Below are 16683 nucleotides of genomic sequence, written 5' to 3' on the forward strand. Positions count from 1 at the left end.
AGACATCCGCCGCTTCCTCCACTAGGCGGGAAAGTACTGATGAGGAGAGTGGCGTGGGAGCTGGTGTTGTGAGCGGTCAGGCTCCTGACCTAGAGACGGTTGAGGAGGACATCAGTGATGTGCAGACAGTACTCGATGATGATGTAGCTGATCGCACTTGGAAGCCGGGTGATGAAGGGGCTTCATCATCATCGGGAGAAGAGGGTGGCAGCTTGCGCGTGAGGCAGCGGTGGAGCAATCAAGTCGGTAGCGTGGTCGGGAGTCAGCAGGGTGGGAGCAGTGTGAGGTCGGGAGCCAAACGTGCCTGGGGTAGACCACCCGCTTTGCGGGAGCCAAACATGCCTGGGGTAGACCACCCGCTTTGCGGGAGCCAACTGGCCTGGAAAGTAGTGCTGCAGGGGTTCACGGAGGCAGTGGCGGTAGCAGTCAGTCAGTGCGGAGTGTTGGGGTGAAAATCACCAACCGCTGCATCACCCAGTGGCACGCACCCGGTTTCAGGCAGTCAAGGCTCCACCACATCAGCTGAAAGAAGCTGTCTGTTCTTCCCATCATCTGCTGGTCCTGATGCTCCTGCTCCTGCTCCTGCTCCTCCTCCTCCTAGTCAGTCATTCCGTCAGCAATCAATCACCAAAGCGATTGATGATTGAAGAGACAACAGTATGCGTGCACTCATCCTACAGCGCAGAAGCTGAGCGTGCTCCTGGCCAAGTTGCTGGTTCTGCAGTCCCTCCCTTTGCAAGTGGTGGACTCTGCACCTTTCAGAGAACTGATGACTTGTGCCGAGCCAAGGTGGAAAGTCCCAGGCCGTCATTTCTTTGCCAAAAAGGCAGTACCAGCCCTGCACACATATGTAGAACAGAAAGTGGGCCAGTCCTTGAGCCTGTCAGTGTCTGCCAAAGTGCACAGCAGCACCGACGTGTGGTGCTGTAACTACGGTCAAGGACAATATATGTCCTTTATGGCCCACTGGGTAAATGTGGTTCCTGCCCAGCCAAACCAGAAACTTGGCCAGGTAATGCTGCTTCCGCCTCCACGTTCTCATGCCATTGGTCCTGCGACAATGTCCGCCTCTGCCTCCTCATCCTCCACCTTTTACTCAGCCTCCACTGCAGGGACAATTCACAGTGCCCCACCAGCAAACCACATGTGCAGGGCTCTGCGGTGTCATGCTGTTCTACACCCAGTTTGCCTGGGCAAACAGAGTCACACAGGGGAGGAACTGCTCCGCCTCCTTCATCAAGAAATCAAATCCTGTCTTTCTCCGCGACAACTCAAAATCGGAACCATGGTGATCGACAACGGGAAGAACATGGTGTCGGCGCTGCGTCAAGGAGGACTGAGCCATGAGCACTGCATGGCGCACGTTTTCAATCTGGTTGTCAAGCGGTTCCTGAAGTCTTTTACCCATCTGCAAGACATCCTAAAAATGGCCAGGAAACTTTGCATGCACTTCAGCCACTTGTACACCGCCAAGCACACCCTCCTTGAGCTACATTGGGCAGAATGGCGCCCCCCCAACATAGGCTGATATGCGACATTTCGACCCGTTGGAATTCCATACTCCATATGTTGGATCGACTGTATGAACAGAGAAAGGCCATAAACGATTTCTTGATGATACAGGCAGACAGAGGTACTCCCCTGTGTAACTTCGATGTTAGCCAGTGGCAGCGCATGCGTGACACCTGCCGTTTGCTCGTGCCCTTTGAGGAGGCCACTTTATATGAGTCGCCAGGACTACAGGATGAACAACGTCATTCCACTGATTCATATCCTGGAAAAGATGCTGGTAAATGTGGCTGGTCAGGAGACTGGAGACGTGGCGCCTACATCTCAAGGCCACATGAGCCCTGTGGGGGCTGAACTGGAGGAGGAGGAGGAGGAGTACATTGGAGCATAAGCAATGTGTAACAAAATGGGTGGTTTTTCTACACAGGTGACAGGAAAGGAGGAGCAGGAGCAGCCAGAGGAGCAAAGGGAGATAAGGAAGACGAGGCAGATGACCTAGACACACCTTGGCAGTATGCAGTGGAGATGGAGGCAGGGAGTCCCTCTGAGTCACTTGCACAAATGGCCTGAAGCATGCTCACTTGCTTGCGTAGTGACAGCCGAATTGTCACCATTCGGCAGAGGGTTGACTGCTGGCTCTCCACCATGTTAGACCCTCTCTACCGGCCCAAAACGGGGGCTTTTTTTACACCCGCTGTGAGGGAGGACAAACTGAACTACTATAGAGACATCCTATGTAGTCAGTTGGCTGCTGCCTATCTGTGCCATCGTCCATCCTCTCGCAGGTTTGACCGGGGGGCCCTCTGTGCTCATATTCCACTGCCATGGCTGCTGGGGAGGGGGGGTGGCAGGAGCAGTACCAGCTCCATCAGCAGCAGCCTGAGTCTAGAGTCGCTGATGAGCAGCTTTCTTCACCTGCATAGTGAAGAAACTACTCACCAGCAGTTAGACATAGAGCAGAACCTGAACCAGCAGGTGGTGGCATACTTGGAGTGCACACTGCCAGCCATCATTGAAGATCTGCTGGACTACTGGGCAGTCAAACTGGATTTGCGGCCGCAACTGCCCGAGTTTGCCCTGGAAAAGCTGTCCTGCCTGGCCAGTAGTGTGGCATCAGAGCGGGTGTTTAGTGCGGCAGGGGCCATAGTTACCCCAAGGAGAACTCACCTGTCCACCCAAAATGTGGAGAGACTGACCTTTGTCAAGATGAATCAGGCGTGGATCAGTCAGGATTTCCACCCACCAATCAGATTAGATCATCCATGCTGCCTCACCCAAACCTTGACAAAAGAGACCGGTTTCTTCTGGCTACCTGCCTCAGCTACTATTCTGATGCTGCTACCCGCTTGATGTCACACATCTGATGCCAAGTGCTCCTTCTTACACCCACCATCGTCAGCGGGTACTGTTAGTGCCACCCACCTCCCCACTCTGTCATCGGGTCACTCTGTGGTCTCATGATGCTGCAGCCACCTCCACACTATGTCACCTTGCCACTCTGTGGTCTCCTCATGCTGCGGTCACCTCCACACTATGTCACCTAGCCACTCTGCATTCTCCTGATGCTGCTACTACCTCCTCACTATGTCACCTTGCCACACTGTGGTCTCCTGATGCTGCTGCTACCTCAATACTATGTCACCTTGCCACTCTGTGGCCTCCTCATGCTGCTGCTGCTGCCACCTCCAAACTCTGTAATTGTGCCACTCTGTGGTCTCCTGATGCTGCTGCTACCTCCACACTATGTCACCTTGCCACTCTGTGGTCTCCTGATGCTTCTGCCACCTCCACACTATGTCTTTGGGCCACTCTGTGGACCTTTCATGCTGTTACCACCCTCATGACTGTGCCACTATTATGCCTTTTTGGCCAGGTTGACATCATCATTTATTTGACCCTTCTTCTGATCTGTCAGAATGAAGGAAAAATGAGACACACAACGGATCCTGTCTGTGCAGCAACTGTAAGGCCTGTATTGTCCCATCAGAATTGGCTTATGATTTGGTAGCCAAAAGCAGGAGTGGATACAAAACACAGAAGACATGCAAATATTCCATTCACGTGTCATCTATGTTTTGGATCCACTCCTGTTTTTTTTTTGGGCATTAGCAATACTGATGGATTACTGACCAAATGCTGACCGAGTGAAGGCGGATGCTCAACAGACAGGATCCGTTTTTTGGTGGGTTATTATTCTGACAGATCAGAGGAAGGACAAAATAATCAGTGACGTTAACACAAACTTACTACTGACACCCTCTCCACTCTGTCGGGGGGCTCTACTTGTATAAGCGTTTAATAGAACAGGTTCTATAGACATCTCTGTGGTATCAGCTGACGACGGTGTAAAAGAAGTGCGCTCTTTCATTCTATAGTAGGATCTTGGGCCTCTGCACGGTTCTTTATACCTGACGCCAGGGCCGTTTGAAGGAATTTGGGGGCCACAAGCAAAATAGACATGGAGGCCCCCCCTCCACGCCCTCCCCACCTTACGTGTATGTAATTTATCACTTACCACTATCTTGTTTTTTCTTATCCTCCTCTTCCTTTCTCTTCTTTCTTTTCTGGCTTCCTGAAGCATAATTCCGCTTCATGATGACTGCCGACTCCACAGATCCCCCCTAAACAGTGCCATCCACAGATCCCCCCTAAACAGTGCCATCCACAGATCCCCCCCTAAACAGTGCCATCCACAGATCCCCCCCAAAACAGTGCCATCCACAGATCCCCCTAAACAGTGCCATCCACAGATCCCCCTAAACAGTGCCATCCACAGATCCCCCCCTAAACAGTGCCATCCACAGATCCCCCCTCCCCTAAACAGTGCCATCCACAGATCCCCCCTCCCCTAAACAGTGCAATCCACAGATACCCCTCCCCTAAACAGTGCCATCCACAGATCCCCCCCTAAACAGTGCCATCCACAGATCCCCCCTAAACAGTGCCATCCACAGATCCCCCTAAACAGTGCCATCCACAGATCCCCCCCCCCCCTAAACAGTGCCATCCACAGATCCCCCCTCCCCTAAACAGTGCAATCAACAGATCCCCCCCCTCATAACAGTGCTATCCACAGATCCCCCTAAACAGTGCCATCCACAGATCCCCCCAAAACAGTGCCATCCACAGATCCCCCCAAAACAGTGCCATCCACAGATCCCCCTAAACAGTGCCATCCACAGATCCCCCTAAACAGTGCCATCCACAGATCCCCCCTAAACAGTGCCATCCACAGATCCCCCCTCCCCTAAACAGTGCAATCCACAGATCCCCCTCCCCTAAACAGTGCCATCCACAGATCCCCCTAAACAGTGCCATCCACAGATCCCCCTAAACAGTGCCATCCACAAATCCCCCCAAAACAGTGCCATCCACAGATCCCCCCTAAACAGTGCCATCCACAGATCCCCCCTAAACAGTGCCATCCACAGATCCCCCCTAAACAGTGCCATCCACAGATCCCCCCCCTAAACAGTGCCATCCACAGATCCCCCCCCTAAACAGTGCCATCCACAGATCCCCCCTAAACAGTGCCATCCACAGATCCCCCCCAAAACAGTGCCATCCACAGATCCCCCTAAACAGTGCCATCCACAGATCCCCCCTCCCCTAAACAGTGCCATCCACAGATCCCCCTCCCCTAAACAGTGCAATCCACAGATCCCCCTCCCCTAAACAGTGCCATCCACAGATCCCCCCTAAACAGTACCATCCACAGATCCCCCCCTAAACAGTGCCATCCACAGATCCCCCTAAACAGTGCCATCCACAGATCCCCCCCCTAAACAGTGCCATCCACAGATCCCCCCTCCCCTAAACAGTGCAATCAACAGACCCCCCCCCCCTCATAACAGTGCTATCCACAGATCCCCCCTAAACAGTGCCATCCACAGATCCCCCCAAAACAGTGCCATCCACAGATCCCCCCAAAACAGTGCCATCCACAGATCCCCCTAAACAGTGCCATCCACAGATCCCCCTAAACAGTGCCATCCACAGATCCCCCCTAAACAGTGCCATCCACAGATCCCCCCTCCCCTAAACAGTGCAATCCACAGATCCCCCTTCCCTAAACAGTGCCATCCACAGATCCCCCTAAACAGTGCCATCCACAAATCCCCCCAAAACAGTGCCATCCACAGATCCCCCCTAAACAGTGCCATCCACAGATCCCCCCTAAACAGTGCCATCCACAGATCCCCCCTAAACAGTGCCATCCACAGATCCCCCCCCCCTAAACAGTGCCATCCACAGATCCCCCCCTAAACAGTGCCATCCACAGATCTCCCCTAAACAGTGCCATCCACAGATCCCCCCCAAAACAGTGCCATCCACAGATCCCCCCTAAACAGTGCCATCCACAGATCCCCCCAAAACAGTGCCACCCACAGATCCCCCTAAACAGTGCCATCCACAGATCCCCCCCCCCTAAACAGTGCCATCCACAGATTCCCCCCCCTAAACAGTGCCATCCACAGATTCCCCCCCCCCTAAACAGTGCAATCCACAGATCCCTCTCCCCTAAACAGTGCCATCCACAGATCCCCCCCTAAACAGTGCCATCCACAGCTCCCCCTAAACAGTGCCATCCACAGATCCCCCCTAAACAGTGCCATCCACAGATCCCCCTAAACAGTGCCATTCACAGATCCCCCCTCCCCTAAACAGTGTCATCCACAGATCCCTCCTAAACAGTGCCATCCACAGATCCCCCTCCCCTAAACAGTGCCATCCACAGATCCCCCCCTAAACAGTGCCATCCACAGATCCCCCCTCCCCTAAACAGTGCAATCCACAGATCCCCCCCTTATAACAGTGCTATCCACAGATCCCCCCTAAACAGTGCCATCCACAGATCCCCCCCAAAACAGTGCCATCCACAGATCCCCCCAAAACAGTGCCATCCACAGATCCCCCCCCCCCCCCAAAACAGTGCCATCCACAGATCCCCCCCAAAACAGTGCCATCCACAGATCCCCCCAAAACAGTGCCACCCACAGATCCCCCTAAACAGTGCCATCCACAGATCCCCCTCCCCTAAACAGTGCCATCCACAGATCCCCCTAAACAGTGCCATCCACAAATCCCCCCAAAACAGTGCCATCCACAGATCCCCCCCAAAACAGTGACATCCACAGATCCCCCCTAAACAGTGCCATCCACAGATCCCCCTAAACAGTGCCATCCACAGATCCCCCCCCCCCTAAACAGTGCCATCCACAGATCCCCCCTCCCCTAAACAGTGCAATCCACAGATCCCCCTCCCCTAAACAGTGCCATCCACAGATCCCCCCCCTAAACAGTGCCATCCACAGATCCCCCTAAACAGTGCCATCCATAGATCCCCCCCTAAACAGTGTCATACACAGATCCCCCTAAACAGTGCCATACACAGATCCCCCTAAACAGTGCCATCCACAGATCCCCCTAAACAGTGCCATCCACAGATCCCCCCCTAAACAGTGCCATCCACAGATCCCCCCTCCCCTAAACAGTGCATTCCACAGATCCCCCTCCCCTAAACAGTGCCATCCACTGATCCCCCTAAACAGTGCCATCCACAGATCCCCCTAAACAGTGCCATCCACAGATCCCCCCCTAAACAGTGCCATCCACAGATCCCCCCTCCCCTAAACAGTGCCATCCACAGATCCCCCCTCCCCTAAACAGTGCAATCCACAGATCCCCTCCCCTAAACAGTGCCATCCACAGATCCCCCCCTAAACAGTGCCATCCACAGATCCCCCCTCCCCTAAACAGTGCAATCCACAGATCCCCCCCCCTCATAACAGTGCTATCCACAGATCCCCCCTAAACAGTGCCATCCACAGATCCCCCCAAAACAGTGCCATCCACAGATCCCCCCAAAAACAGGGCCATCCACAGATCCCCCCTAAACAGTGCCATCCACAGATCCCCCCAAAACAGTGCCACCCACAGATCCCCCTAAACAGTGCCACCCACAGATTCCCCCCCTAAACAGTGCCATCCACAGATTCCCCCCCTAAACAGTGCCATCCACAGATCCCCCCCCCCCCCCTAAACAGTGCCATCCACAGATTCCCCCCTCCCCTAAACAGTGCAATCCACAGATCCCCCTCCCCTAAACAGTGCCATCCACAGATCCCCCCCTAAACAGTGCCATCCACAGATCCCCCTAAACAGTGCCATCCACAGATCCCCCTAAACAGTGCCATCCACAGATCCCCCCCTAAACAGTGCCATCCACAGATCCCCCCCTAAACAGTGTCATCCACAGATCCCCCCTAAACAGTGCCATCCACAGATCCCCCTCCCCTAAACAGTGCAATCCACAGATCCCCCTCCCCTAAACAGTGCCATCCACTGATCCCCCCCTAAACAGTGCAATCCACAGATCCCCCTCCCCTAAACAGTGCCATCCACAGATCCCCCCCTAAACAGTGCCATCCACAGATCCCCCTAAACAGTGCCATCCACAGATCCCCCTAAACAGTGCCATCCACAGATCCCCCCCTAAACAGTGCCATCCATAGATCCCCCCCCTAAACAGTGTCATCCACAGATCCCCCCTAAACAGTGCCATCCACAGATCCCCCTCCCCTAAACAGTGCAATCCACAGATCCCCCTCCCCTAAACAGTGCCATCCACTGATCCCCCCCCTAAACAGTGCCATCCACAGATCCCCACCTAAACAGTGCCATCCACAGATCCCCCTAAACAGTGCCATCCACAGATCCCCCCCTAAACAGTGCCATCCACAGATCCCCCTCCCCTAAACAGTGCAATCCACAGATCCCCCCCTCATAACAGTGCCATCCACAGATCCCACCCCCCTAAACAGTGCCATCCACAGATCCCCCTTAAACAGTGCCATCCACAGATCCCCCTAAACAGTGCCATCCACAGATCCCCCCAAAACAGTGCCATCCACAGATCCCCCCAAAACAGTGCCATCCACAGATCCCCCCCGAAACAGTGCCATCCACAGATCCCCCCTAAACAGTGCCATCCACAGATCCCCCCTAAACAGTGCCATCCACAGATCCCCCTCCACGCCGCTCACAGCAGTATATTTATAAACTAATCAGTAACTACTTTAACTTTAATAATTTAATAAAAGCGGGGGGCGGCGCTCACTCACTGACGTCACGCGCCTGCGCTCGTGAAAACTTAGATCCGATGGTATATTCTAACCCCCAGGCAAGTGTCCCCGTCACCATGGGAACGCCTAGGGGTTAGAATATACCATCGGATCTTCTGAGTTCTCAGTGGCCTGGCTGGAGCCTCCCCGACCCCAGCCACTGTGTCGGCCCGGCCCTGCGTGCACACTGCTCCAGTCCTGGCCCGAGCCTCGGACCGCCCGCGTCCCGCCCACTACACTAGTCTAGTGTAGTGGGCGGGCGGTCCGCGGCTCGGGCCTGGCTGCCTGTGTGTAGTGTGTGTGGAAATAAAAAAAAATAATAAAAATCAACAGAAGTTTGGGGCCCCGGGCCAGCTCGGGGCCCCAAGCAATTGCTTGTTTTGCCTGTCTGTTAGCGACATTGACCTGTAAGGTTGAGTTCACACTTGAGTTATTTGGTCAGTTTTGGCCCCATAACTGCCCAAATAAGTGAAGTGTGCAGTGATTCTAAGAGCGAACGCCTGTCATCTGCGTGTCATACTGACTCACGGTATTGTTTCTCTACCACAGCAGACTCACTATGCGTGTTGCTGCAAGGCACAGTGTTCTACACCACTATACAGGCTCTCTGCAGCCAGGAAATAGCTGTTTTTTAACGCGATTCGCCACAAATTAATTCGGATGGGTGAACCGACCAAATCAAATTTTTTAGAAATTCGCTCATCTCCAGTAATAAACACATTATAGATAGATCTGCAAATATACACCTAGAATAAAAAAAATAAAAAATCTTTGATATCTGTCCATCTATTCATTTTCCTAACTGGGAAAGAGGTAGAGCTTTGGGTCTCTTTAGCTGTGGTTTTGGAGGCAGCTTCCTGACTCAAGCTGAACATCGAGGGAACCTGAAGGAAGATTAAGGCCTCTTTCACACGGGCGTCATGTTTTTGGCCCGGATAAGATGCGGGTGCGTTGCGGGAAAATGCATGATTTTTCCACGCAAGTGCAAAACATTGTAATGCGTTTTGCACGCTCGTGAAAAAAATCGGCATGTTTGGTACCCAAACCCGAACCCGCACTTCTTCACAGAAGTTCGGGTTTGGGTTAGGTGTTGTGTAGATTTTATTATTCTCCCTTATAACATGGTTATAAGGAAAAATAATAGCATTCTTAATACAGAATGCATAGTACAATAGGGCTGGAGGGGTTAAAAAAAATGAAAATAATTTAACTCACCTTAATCCACTTGCTCGCGCAGCCCGGCTTCTCTTCTGTCTTCTTCTTTGAGGAATAGGACCTTTGATGACGTCACTGCGCTCATCACATGGTCCATCACATGATCCATCACCATGGTGATGGATCATGTGATGGACCATGTGATGACCACAGTGACGTCACCACAGGTCCTTTTCCTGTGCACAGCAAAGAAGAAGACAGAAGAGAAGCCGGGCTGCGCGAGCAAGTGGATTAAGGTGAGTTAAATTATTTTTTTATTTTTTTTAACCCCTCCAGCCCTATTGTACTATGCATTCTGTATTAATAATGCTATTATTTTCCCTTATAACCATGTTATAAGAGAAAATAATAAAGATCGGGTCCCCATCCCGATCGTCTCCTAGCAACCGTGCATGAAAACCGCACCGCATCCGCACTTGCTTGCGGATGCTTGCGATTTTCACGCATCCCCATTCACTTCTATGGGGCCTGCGTTACGTGGAAAACGCACAAAGAGGAGCATGCTGCGATTTTCACGCAACGCACAAGTGATGCATGAAAATCACCGCTCATGTGCACAGCCCCATAGAAATGAATGGGTCCGGATTCAGTGTGGGTGCAATGCGTTCACCTCACGCATTGCACCCGCGCAGAAATCTCGCCCGTGTGAAAGGGGCCTAACCTTTTATTTTCAGATTTCTAGAGCTGGCAGTTCAACAAATGTTTCTTTTAATTTAAAGGGAGTCTTGCAGACATTTTGAACATGCTAACAGCACCAGGAGGGGCTGTGGAAAGCTGTACAAACATATCTTTTGTGGAGTTTTTATTTTCAGGAGGAGTGTGAATATGAACCTTGATTCTGCCGGGTTCTACTTATGCAAGTGCTCAGGAGGCAGTGCCTTACTGGGAAGTGCTGTTACGGCCCATCCTCTCTGATCCAAGTGATGGCTTTATCATACAACCTGGAGACCACTATAGCTGTCACTCAGAACAGAGGGGATGTAACTGCACTTCATAGTGAAGTGCCTCCTCCTGGGCACTTGCAGGACCAGTAACCGACAGAATAAAACTTCCTATTCACACTGCTCCTGATGATAAAAGCTCCACAAAAGATATGCTTGTACTGTCCTCAGTCCCTACCTAGTGCTGTTAGCAGTTTAGTATTATCAAAACTGCTGACAGACTGCCTTTAAATAGCAACTGTTGGCAGGATCAACCCTATTAAATCAAACATACTGTCTGTTAGGGTTGATTCTGCCAGTTAAAATAATACCTAATTAGTAGTAGTGTCCATTCCTTAGTCAGTCCCATAATATATATAACAGTTTTTTCTTTTTTTTTTCTTTAGTTTTTTTTTGTAGTTTTCATATTTTTTTCATTTATATTGATATATTAGCAATCCACAATATGCAATATGTATCTAATATACAGCAGATCTCCCAAAGATCCTTGCATATCACATTTCTATATTCCAGCTTCCAGGCATATTTGATGTGGAGTTTGTCAGCGCCCAACTGAGAAATTCTGGTATCCTTGAAACTGTGCAGCTGATGAAAGATGGCTACCCTATTCGCATGCCACTTACTCAGTTTGTCTATAGGTGAGAACTTCAATCCGTTACTTTGAGCTCAGACACGTCCCCCATCATTGTACAACATTTAAAAACCATTCCTGGTTTTTCAGGTATGCTAACCTTGCAGGAAAGGATTGCACCTTCACTGAAGACAGAGACTATTGTGCTGCTGTACTGAGCAAGATATTTGGGGACTCTTCGGCATTGTATCAGATTGGAATCTCAAAGGTATGACCTGGTTAGCGTTATCACATACAAGGCGTTAGAAAGAAGCAGAACAGACCCTGGGAAAGATACAGAATGTAGTTGGGTGAAACCACCATCATAGAGAGGAAGATAAGTTGAGGGACTCTTTGAAGGAAATGTGTAGGACAGTTTACATACTCAAATGGTACCAAAATTGGAGCAATGATCAAACTAGACCCTCCATTAGTAGTTGCTGTATGTTTCTCTCTCCCTCATGACTATAGGGCCAGTTCCCCACGCTTGTTATTAATATAGTTCCTCTGGACATAGAAGTTCTTCAGAGTTTCATTGCCACCTAATAGCAAAAGGTATAGGACCAACCATGACTGGGTGCCCTCTCTCCAAGGGCCCCTATCTCAACCACATGGGCTGTCTCTATGGTATGAATGCCCCAAGCTGAATCAAGGCATTTACTCTTGGTTGCAAAAATAAAAGCTTATTAGTTGTTCACATGCTAATCAGGTTAGGATTAGATTCTGGAGACAGTGAAGTTTCTTCATAGCTTTTTCAGAGATCTGATGCTATTCAGTTGGGCTTATGCTTCTAATTATCATTAAAGGGAACTGTCAAGTCAAACAAGATTTCAGATCTGCAGGCAGTGTATTAAAGAGCAGGAGGAGCTGAGCAGTTTGATATATAGTTTTATGGGGAAGGATTCAGTAGAATCTTGTAATTTATGCATTAAAATTTCTGCTCTTTCTATGCTTTGGAATCCAGTGGGTGGTCCTACTCAGTGTCATTCAGAGAAGGTTTTCACTGATAAGACCGCCCACTGAACTCCTAAGTAGAGGAAAAGCATTGATTTCAGTGAACAAAATACAAGCGTTACTGAATCTTTTCCCACAAATTTATATATCAATCTGCTCAGCTCCTCCTGCCCTATAATGTGCTGCCCTCAGATAGGACTACATGTACAATGAGACAGGCTCCCTTTAAAGGGAACCTGTCACCAGCGACTGCCCTCTTCAATGGTTTGCATAGATACATACTGTAGTTGTGGTTCACCTGATAATATTGCTGTCTTTCTTTTGTTAATCCGAGGCTCTGTTCCATTTTTCTTAGTAAGCAAATTAGTGCCTTTAGTGCAATGAGGGCATCATCATTGCTCTTGCTGCACCCAAGCTCCACTCATTTCTGTGGCCACTTCCTCCCTGGTTGTGTTACAACTGCCTGACCGTGTCAATCAAAGCAGCCAGGGAGAGGCTGGCCACAGAAATTAGTGGAGCTTCGGTGCAACAAGAGCGATGGATAGGCCCTCATTACACCGAAGGCCTAATTTGCATATTAAGAAAAAGCATTATAACTCATGAACAGAGCCTCGGATCAACCAAAGAAAAACTGCATTATAATCAGGTGAAGAGCAGCTGTGTGTCTATGCAATCAGTTGAAGAGGGAGGTCGCTGATGACAGATTCCCTTTAATCCTTTAAGCATTGTTGGAAATCAACAGTAATAATAATTCTTCCATGATTTTTATTATTTGGGGATGCTGGACAATTAGTGTAAATCTTGTGCAGGTCTTTCTGAAAGAGCGTGCCCGAGAGATACTACAGAGAAAATGGGAAGAAATTCAGAGTTTGGCCGCTCTCACTCTACAGAAAAATCTTAGAGGGTTCCTCAACCGTAAGAATTTCCAAACATACCGCCGCAAAATCACTGTTGTTCAGGCCCATGTGAGGGGACGGCAAGCCAGGTGAGCCTTCTAAGAAGAATAACCACAAAAAGCAAAGGCATGGTCACTAGGCTGAATTCTGCATCAAAATCAGCGTGAAGAAATGTTTCATCCAGATCTCTGACGCAGACTTTCTTTTAAATCAGTATCTAGTTTTTCAACATTTTATCACACATTTAGTCTTAAAAAGTTATAGTGGTCAGATCTTTGTTTTTCTGATACAGAGCTCCAAATCCCTTACATAGATTTAAAACATAACATTCTGGTTACCTGCAGCCACCACTAGAGGGAGCTTAAGCTTTGTTGCATACAGTTTTTTTTCTGAATTCAATAGTAAGCTCTTAAGCTCCCTCTGGTGGTGGCTACATGTAATGTTATGTTTTAAAAGGAATATGTCTACAGAAAATGACCTACTTGTGTAAATCAAGTTTTATGTTAAACATATTTTCTTTTTAGAATTTTTGCAGATTTTTTATATTTTTCATGTCACTAGTCGGGAGTCTACCTCACAGGCGTTTTTTGCCTTCCTCTGGATCAACTTGCAGGATAACAGGCTGAACTAGATGGACAGATGTCTTTTTTTTTTTTTTGCCTTATAGACTATGTTATAGACTATATTAAAAAAAAGTCCTAAAATCCTGCTTTTCACATAGGCCACTAGGCCGAATGATATGTCAAGACTTCCTGTTTAGAAATATACTTTACAGCATCCACATGGGTCATAGACACAATAGACTTAACCTCAGTGACTTCAGTGGGAGAGTTTTCTAGACATATCATGTGACCTGTGCAGAGGTCATTGTGCAGGGAGGGTATCAATCACCCATTGTGAACGGTGGATCCTATGTTATCTATATAGGTGTTTTCTACCATTGTAATACTACCTGTGACAATAATGAGATGACTGCTGACTGAGAAGTGTCAGCCTATTGTGAGGCTCAATAACCAGTGCAAAAATTGCAGGATTTTAGGATTTGTTTTTTTGTTTTTTTAATATCCGTAGTGACATGGGAAATTGAAAAAAAAAATCCAAAAATACATTTAACATAAAAACATGGAATTGTGATAACACTGCAACACCAGACACAACCTATGGACATGGGAAAGGGGGGGGGGGGGGGGGGGGGAACTCCTATTATTTCTAATCCCAGACATCCCTTCTATCTATTGGTTTCACCTTTGCCATCTCATTTGGCTAGCTGGGCAATAATCTGAAGAGACTAGAAGCCTCTCCAAGTTTAATAGTCTTTTTTTTTTATTATGTGCCTTACACGTTGTTATTCTGTGTCCTCATACTATATGTAGGCAACGTTATAGGAAACTGAAGAACACACGAGTGCAGTTTGGTGCCGTCCTCCTGATTTCAAGGATTCCTTCCATACACCGCCGTATTTGCCAGGTGACGCATTCGGAAACACGTGACATGTTCTATCTTTATCTCTTATATCTTCTCGCGTGGTCGGTGTCTTCCCCCTTTTGTAGGCCTAATCACTTTCCAGGTAGTGTCATTGTGGTGCATCTTCTCCTGCGCCATGACTTCTTCATATACGTCTAGTTTTACAATCTGTCGTTTTCTTCTGCCGTTGCCTAAGATCTGTGATGTGCCAAAGTCCATGTGATACTCAAAGCAATTACAGCCTCCTTGAAGCTCTCTGTGTAACGTCTACCTTGCTTCCTTTCATTATTTTTTTTTCCTTATTGGACTTTGTCCTTTCCTGCCCTACGGGTGTGTCTCGCTGTCACTTTTCTGTCACACGGAGCTACAGGCGCTACATGAGATCTGCTTTGGAGGGGCTCCTTTTCTTTTAGACTGGGGTACGGTATTCTAATGAAGAGGTAGAAAGTGTAGGTTGTGGAATATGGATGAATGGTGGACTTGTGTCCTCTTGTATAGGTTTTGAGTGACTGCGATCCCGTGTTGGGTTTGATTGTACGCAGCAGACGTGCATGATTGTTTGTCTCATACATGTCTGGACAGTACGTCAGGCTGAGGTTTTATTAAATCTGCCATGTTAATAGTGTATTTCTGTGCTTTATCTGTAGATCAAGTCCTTTGCCTTTCCTGCTTTTTGTGTTTTCGTCAGTGTAAATGTGACAGGCCACCTCTTTGCATATCAGTCAGTATATTAATGAAAGCCTTCTTCTCTACAGCTGAAGGCCGCAGGTGAGGAATCCCTTCCCAGCATGGTAAGTACGGTATATCATAATACATTTGTGTGGCCGTGAATATTCAGAATAATGGGGTTGATTTTCTGTCTGGTTGTCCCCACCATCTTCACCGGGGACCATCTTCCCCAACCTTATCATGATTTGAGGTGGTCAGTACTACAGAATCATCCGAGCGGGTTGTGATTACCTGTTTCCATAGCTCCCATAGAAGTGAAGGAGATTTGCTTCCGAGCAGGGTTGCCAACCAAATATTTTTTTTCTTCTGGACAAATTGGAAAACTATTATGAACTATAAAAATTATAAGAAAACATGTTTATAGATCAGATACTAATACTTAACAAATTCTGAGAATTACAATCAAAGTGACCTGCTGAAGTACTACCAAACTTTAAAAAAATTACGGACACATCAAATTTTTTTTACGGACACTGCAAAACAGTCCCCTATTTTTACGGACTGTCCAGGAGTTTCTGGACGGTTGGCAAACCCTGCTTCCGAGATGCGGGAACATCATAGCTCACTGTGCTGTGTTGCTTCCGTAACCTTATTCTTTTCAATGCAGTAACCAGCTCGATCCACTACACAAAGGGTGGAGCTGTGTAGTCCCTGCACCTACTTCCAGTACTGGAGCTACTCTGGAAGAGCTGATCAGCGGTAGTGCATGGTGTTGTCGGACTCCTGCCAATCTGATATCTGTGGCCTATGGTGAGAATAGGCCAACAATATCAAAATACTAGAAAACACCTTTAAAGGCGCTATTGGGGAATTTATATTGATGACCAATCCTCTGGTGGGGGTAAGACATCGGGACCCCTGCCGATCAGCTATTAGAAGAGGCCTTGAGTGCCGCATCCTCTTTCTAGGCCAGTGACATCACCGTACATTAGTCACATGGCCTAGTTGCAGTTCAGCCCCATCAAAGTGAATTGGGCTGAGCTTCAATACCAAGCACAGCCACAGCTTGGAAAGCTGCCAGTAGCCGGCTGCACTCACCAGAGCTCCGATGGACTTGGACCACAACGATGTGAATCCTGAGGATAGGTCATCATTATCAACTTCTGAATAACCCCTTTAATATGGAGTTGAAGCCCTTAAATGGAAGACTATCTGTCTACTGTGTAACTATAACAACTGCTGCCTGCCTCATACATGCCCTTTGTTTTTTGGACTTGCCCATACTTGGCCATCAACAGAAG

General features: G+C 48.7%; 1 protein-coding gene across 4 annotated transcripts in view; it reads left to right on the forward strand.

Annotated features, from left to right (window-relative positions):
* Positions 1 to 15015: 15015 nt before the first annotated feature.
* The window catches only part of MYO15B (myosin XVB), a 91426-nt gene continuing 89758 nt past the window's right edge, over positions 15016 to 16683 (forward strand). For 3 of the 4 annotated variants that reach the window (XM_040438791.1, XM_040438792.1, XM_040438793.1), the window contains exons 1-2: positions 15016 to 15132; positions 15469 to 15504. In XM_040438791.1, coding sequence (XP_040294725.1) covers positions 15502 to 15504 — 3 coding nt within the window. In that variant the 5' untranslated portion in view covers positions 15016 to 15132; positions 15469 to 15501. Of the gene's footprint in view, positions 15154 to 15468; positions 15505 to 16683 lie in introns of all 4 variants that reach the window. The other variant, XM_040438789.1, reaches the window with a different exon arrangement.

The sequence above is a fragment of the Bufo bufo genome, chromosome 6 (genome assembly GCF_905171765.1).
Source record: "Bufo bufo chromosome 6, aBufBuf1.1, whole genome shotgun sequence".
In the NCBI taxonomy this organism is placed as follows: Eukaryota; Metazoa; Chordata; class Amphibia; order Anura; family Bufonidae; genus Bufo; species Bufo bufo.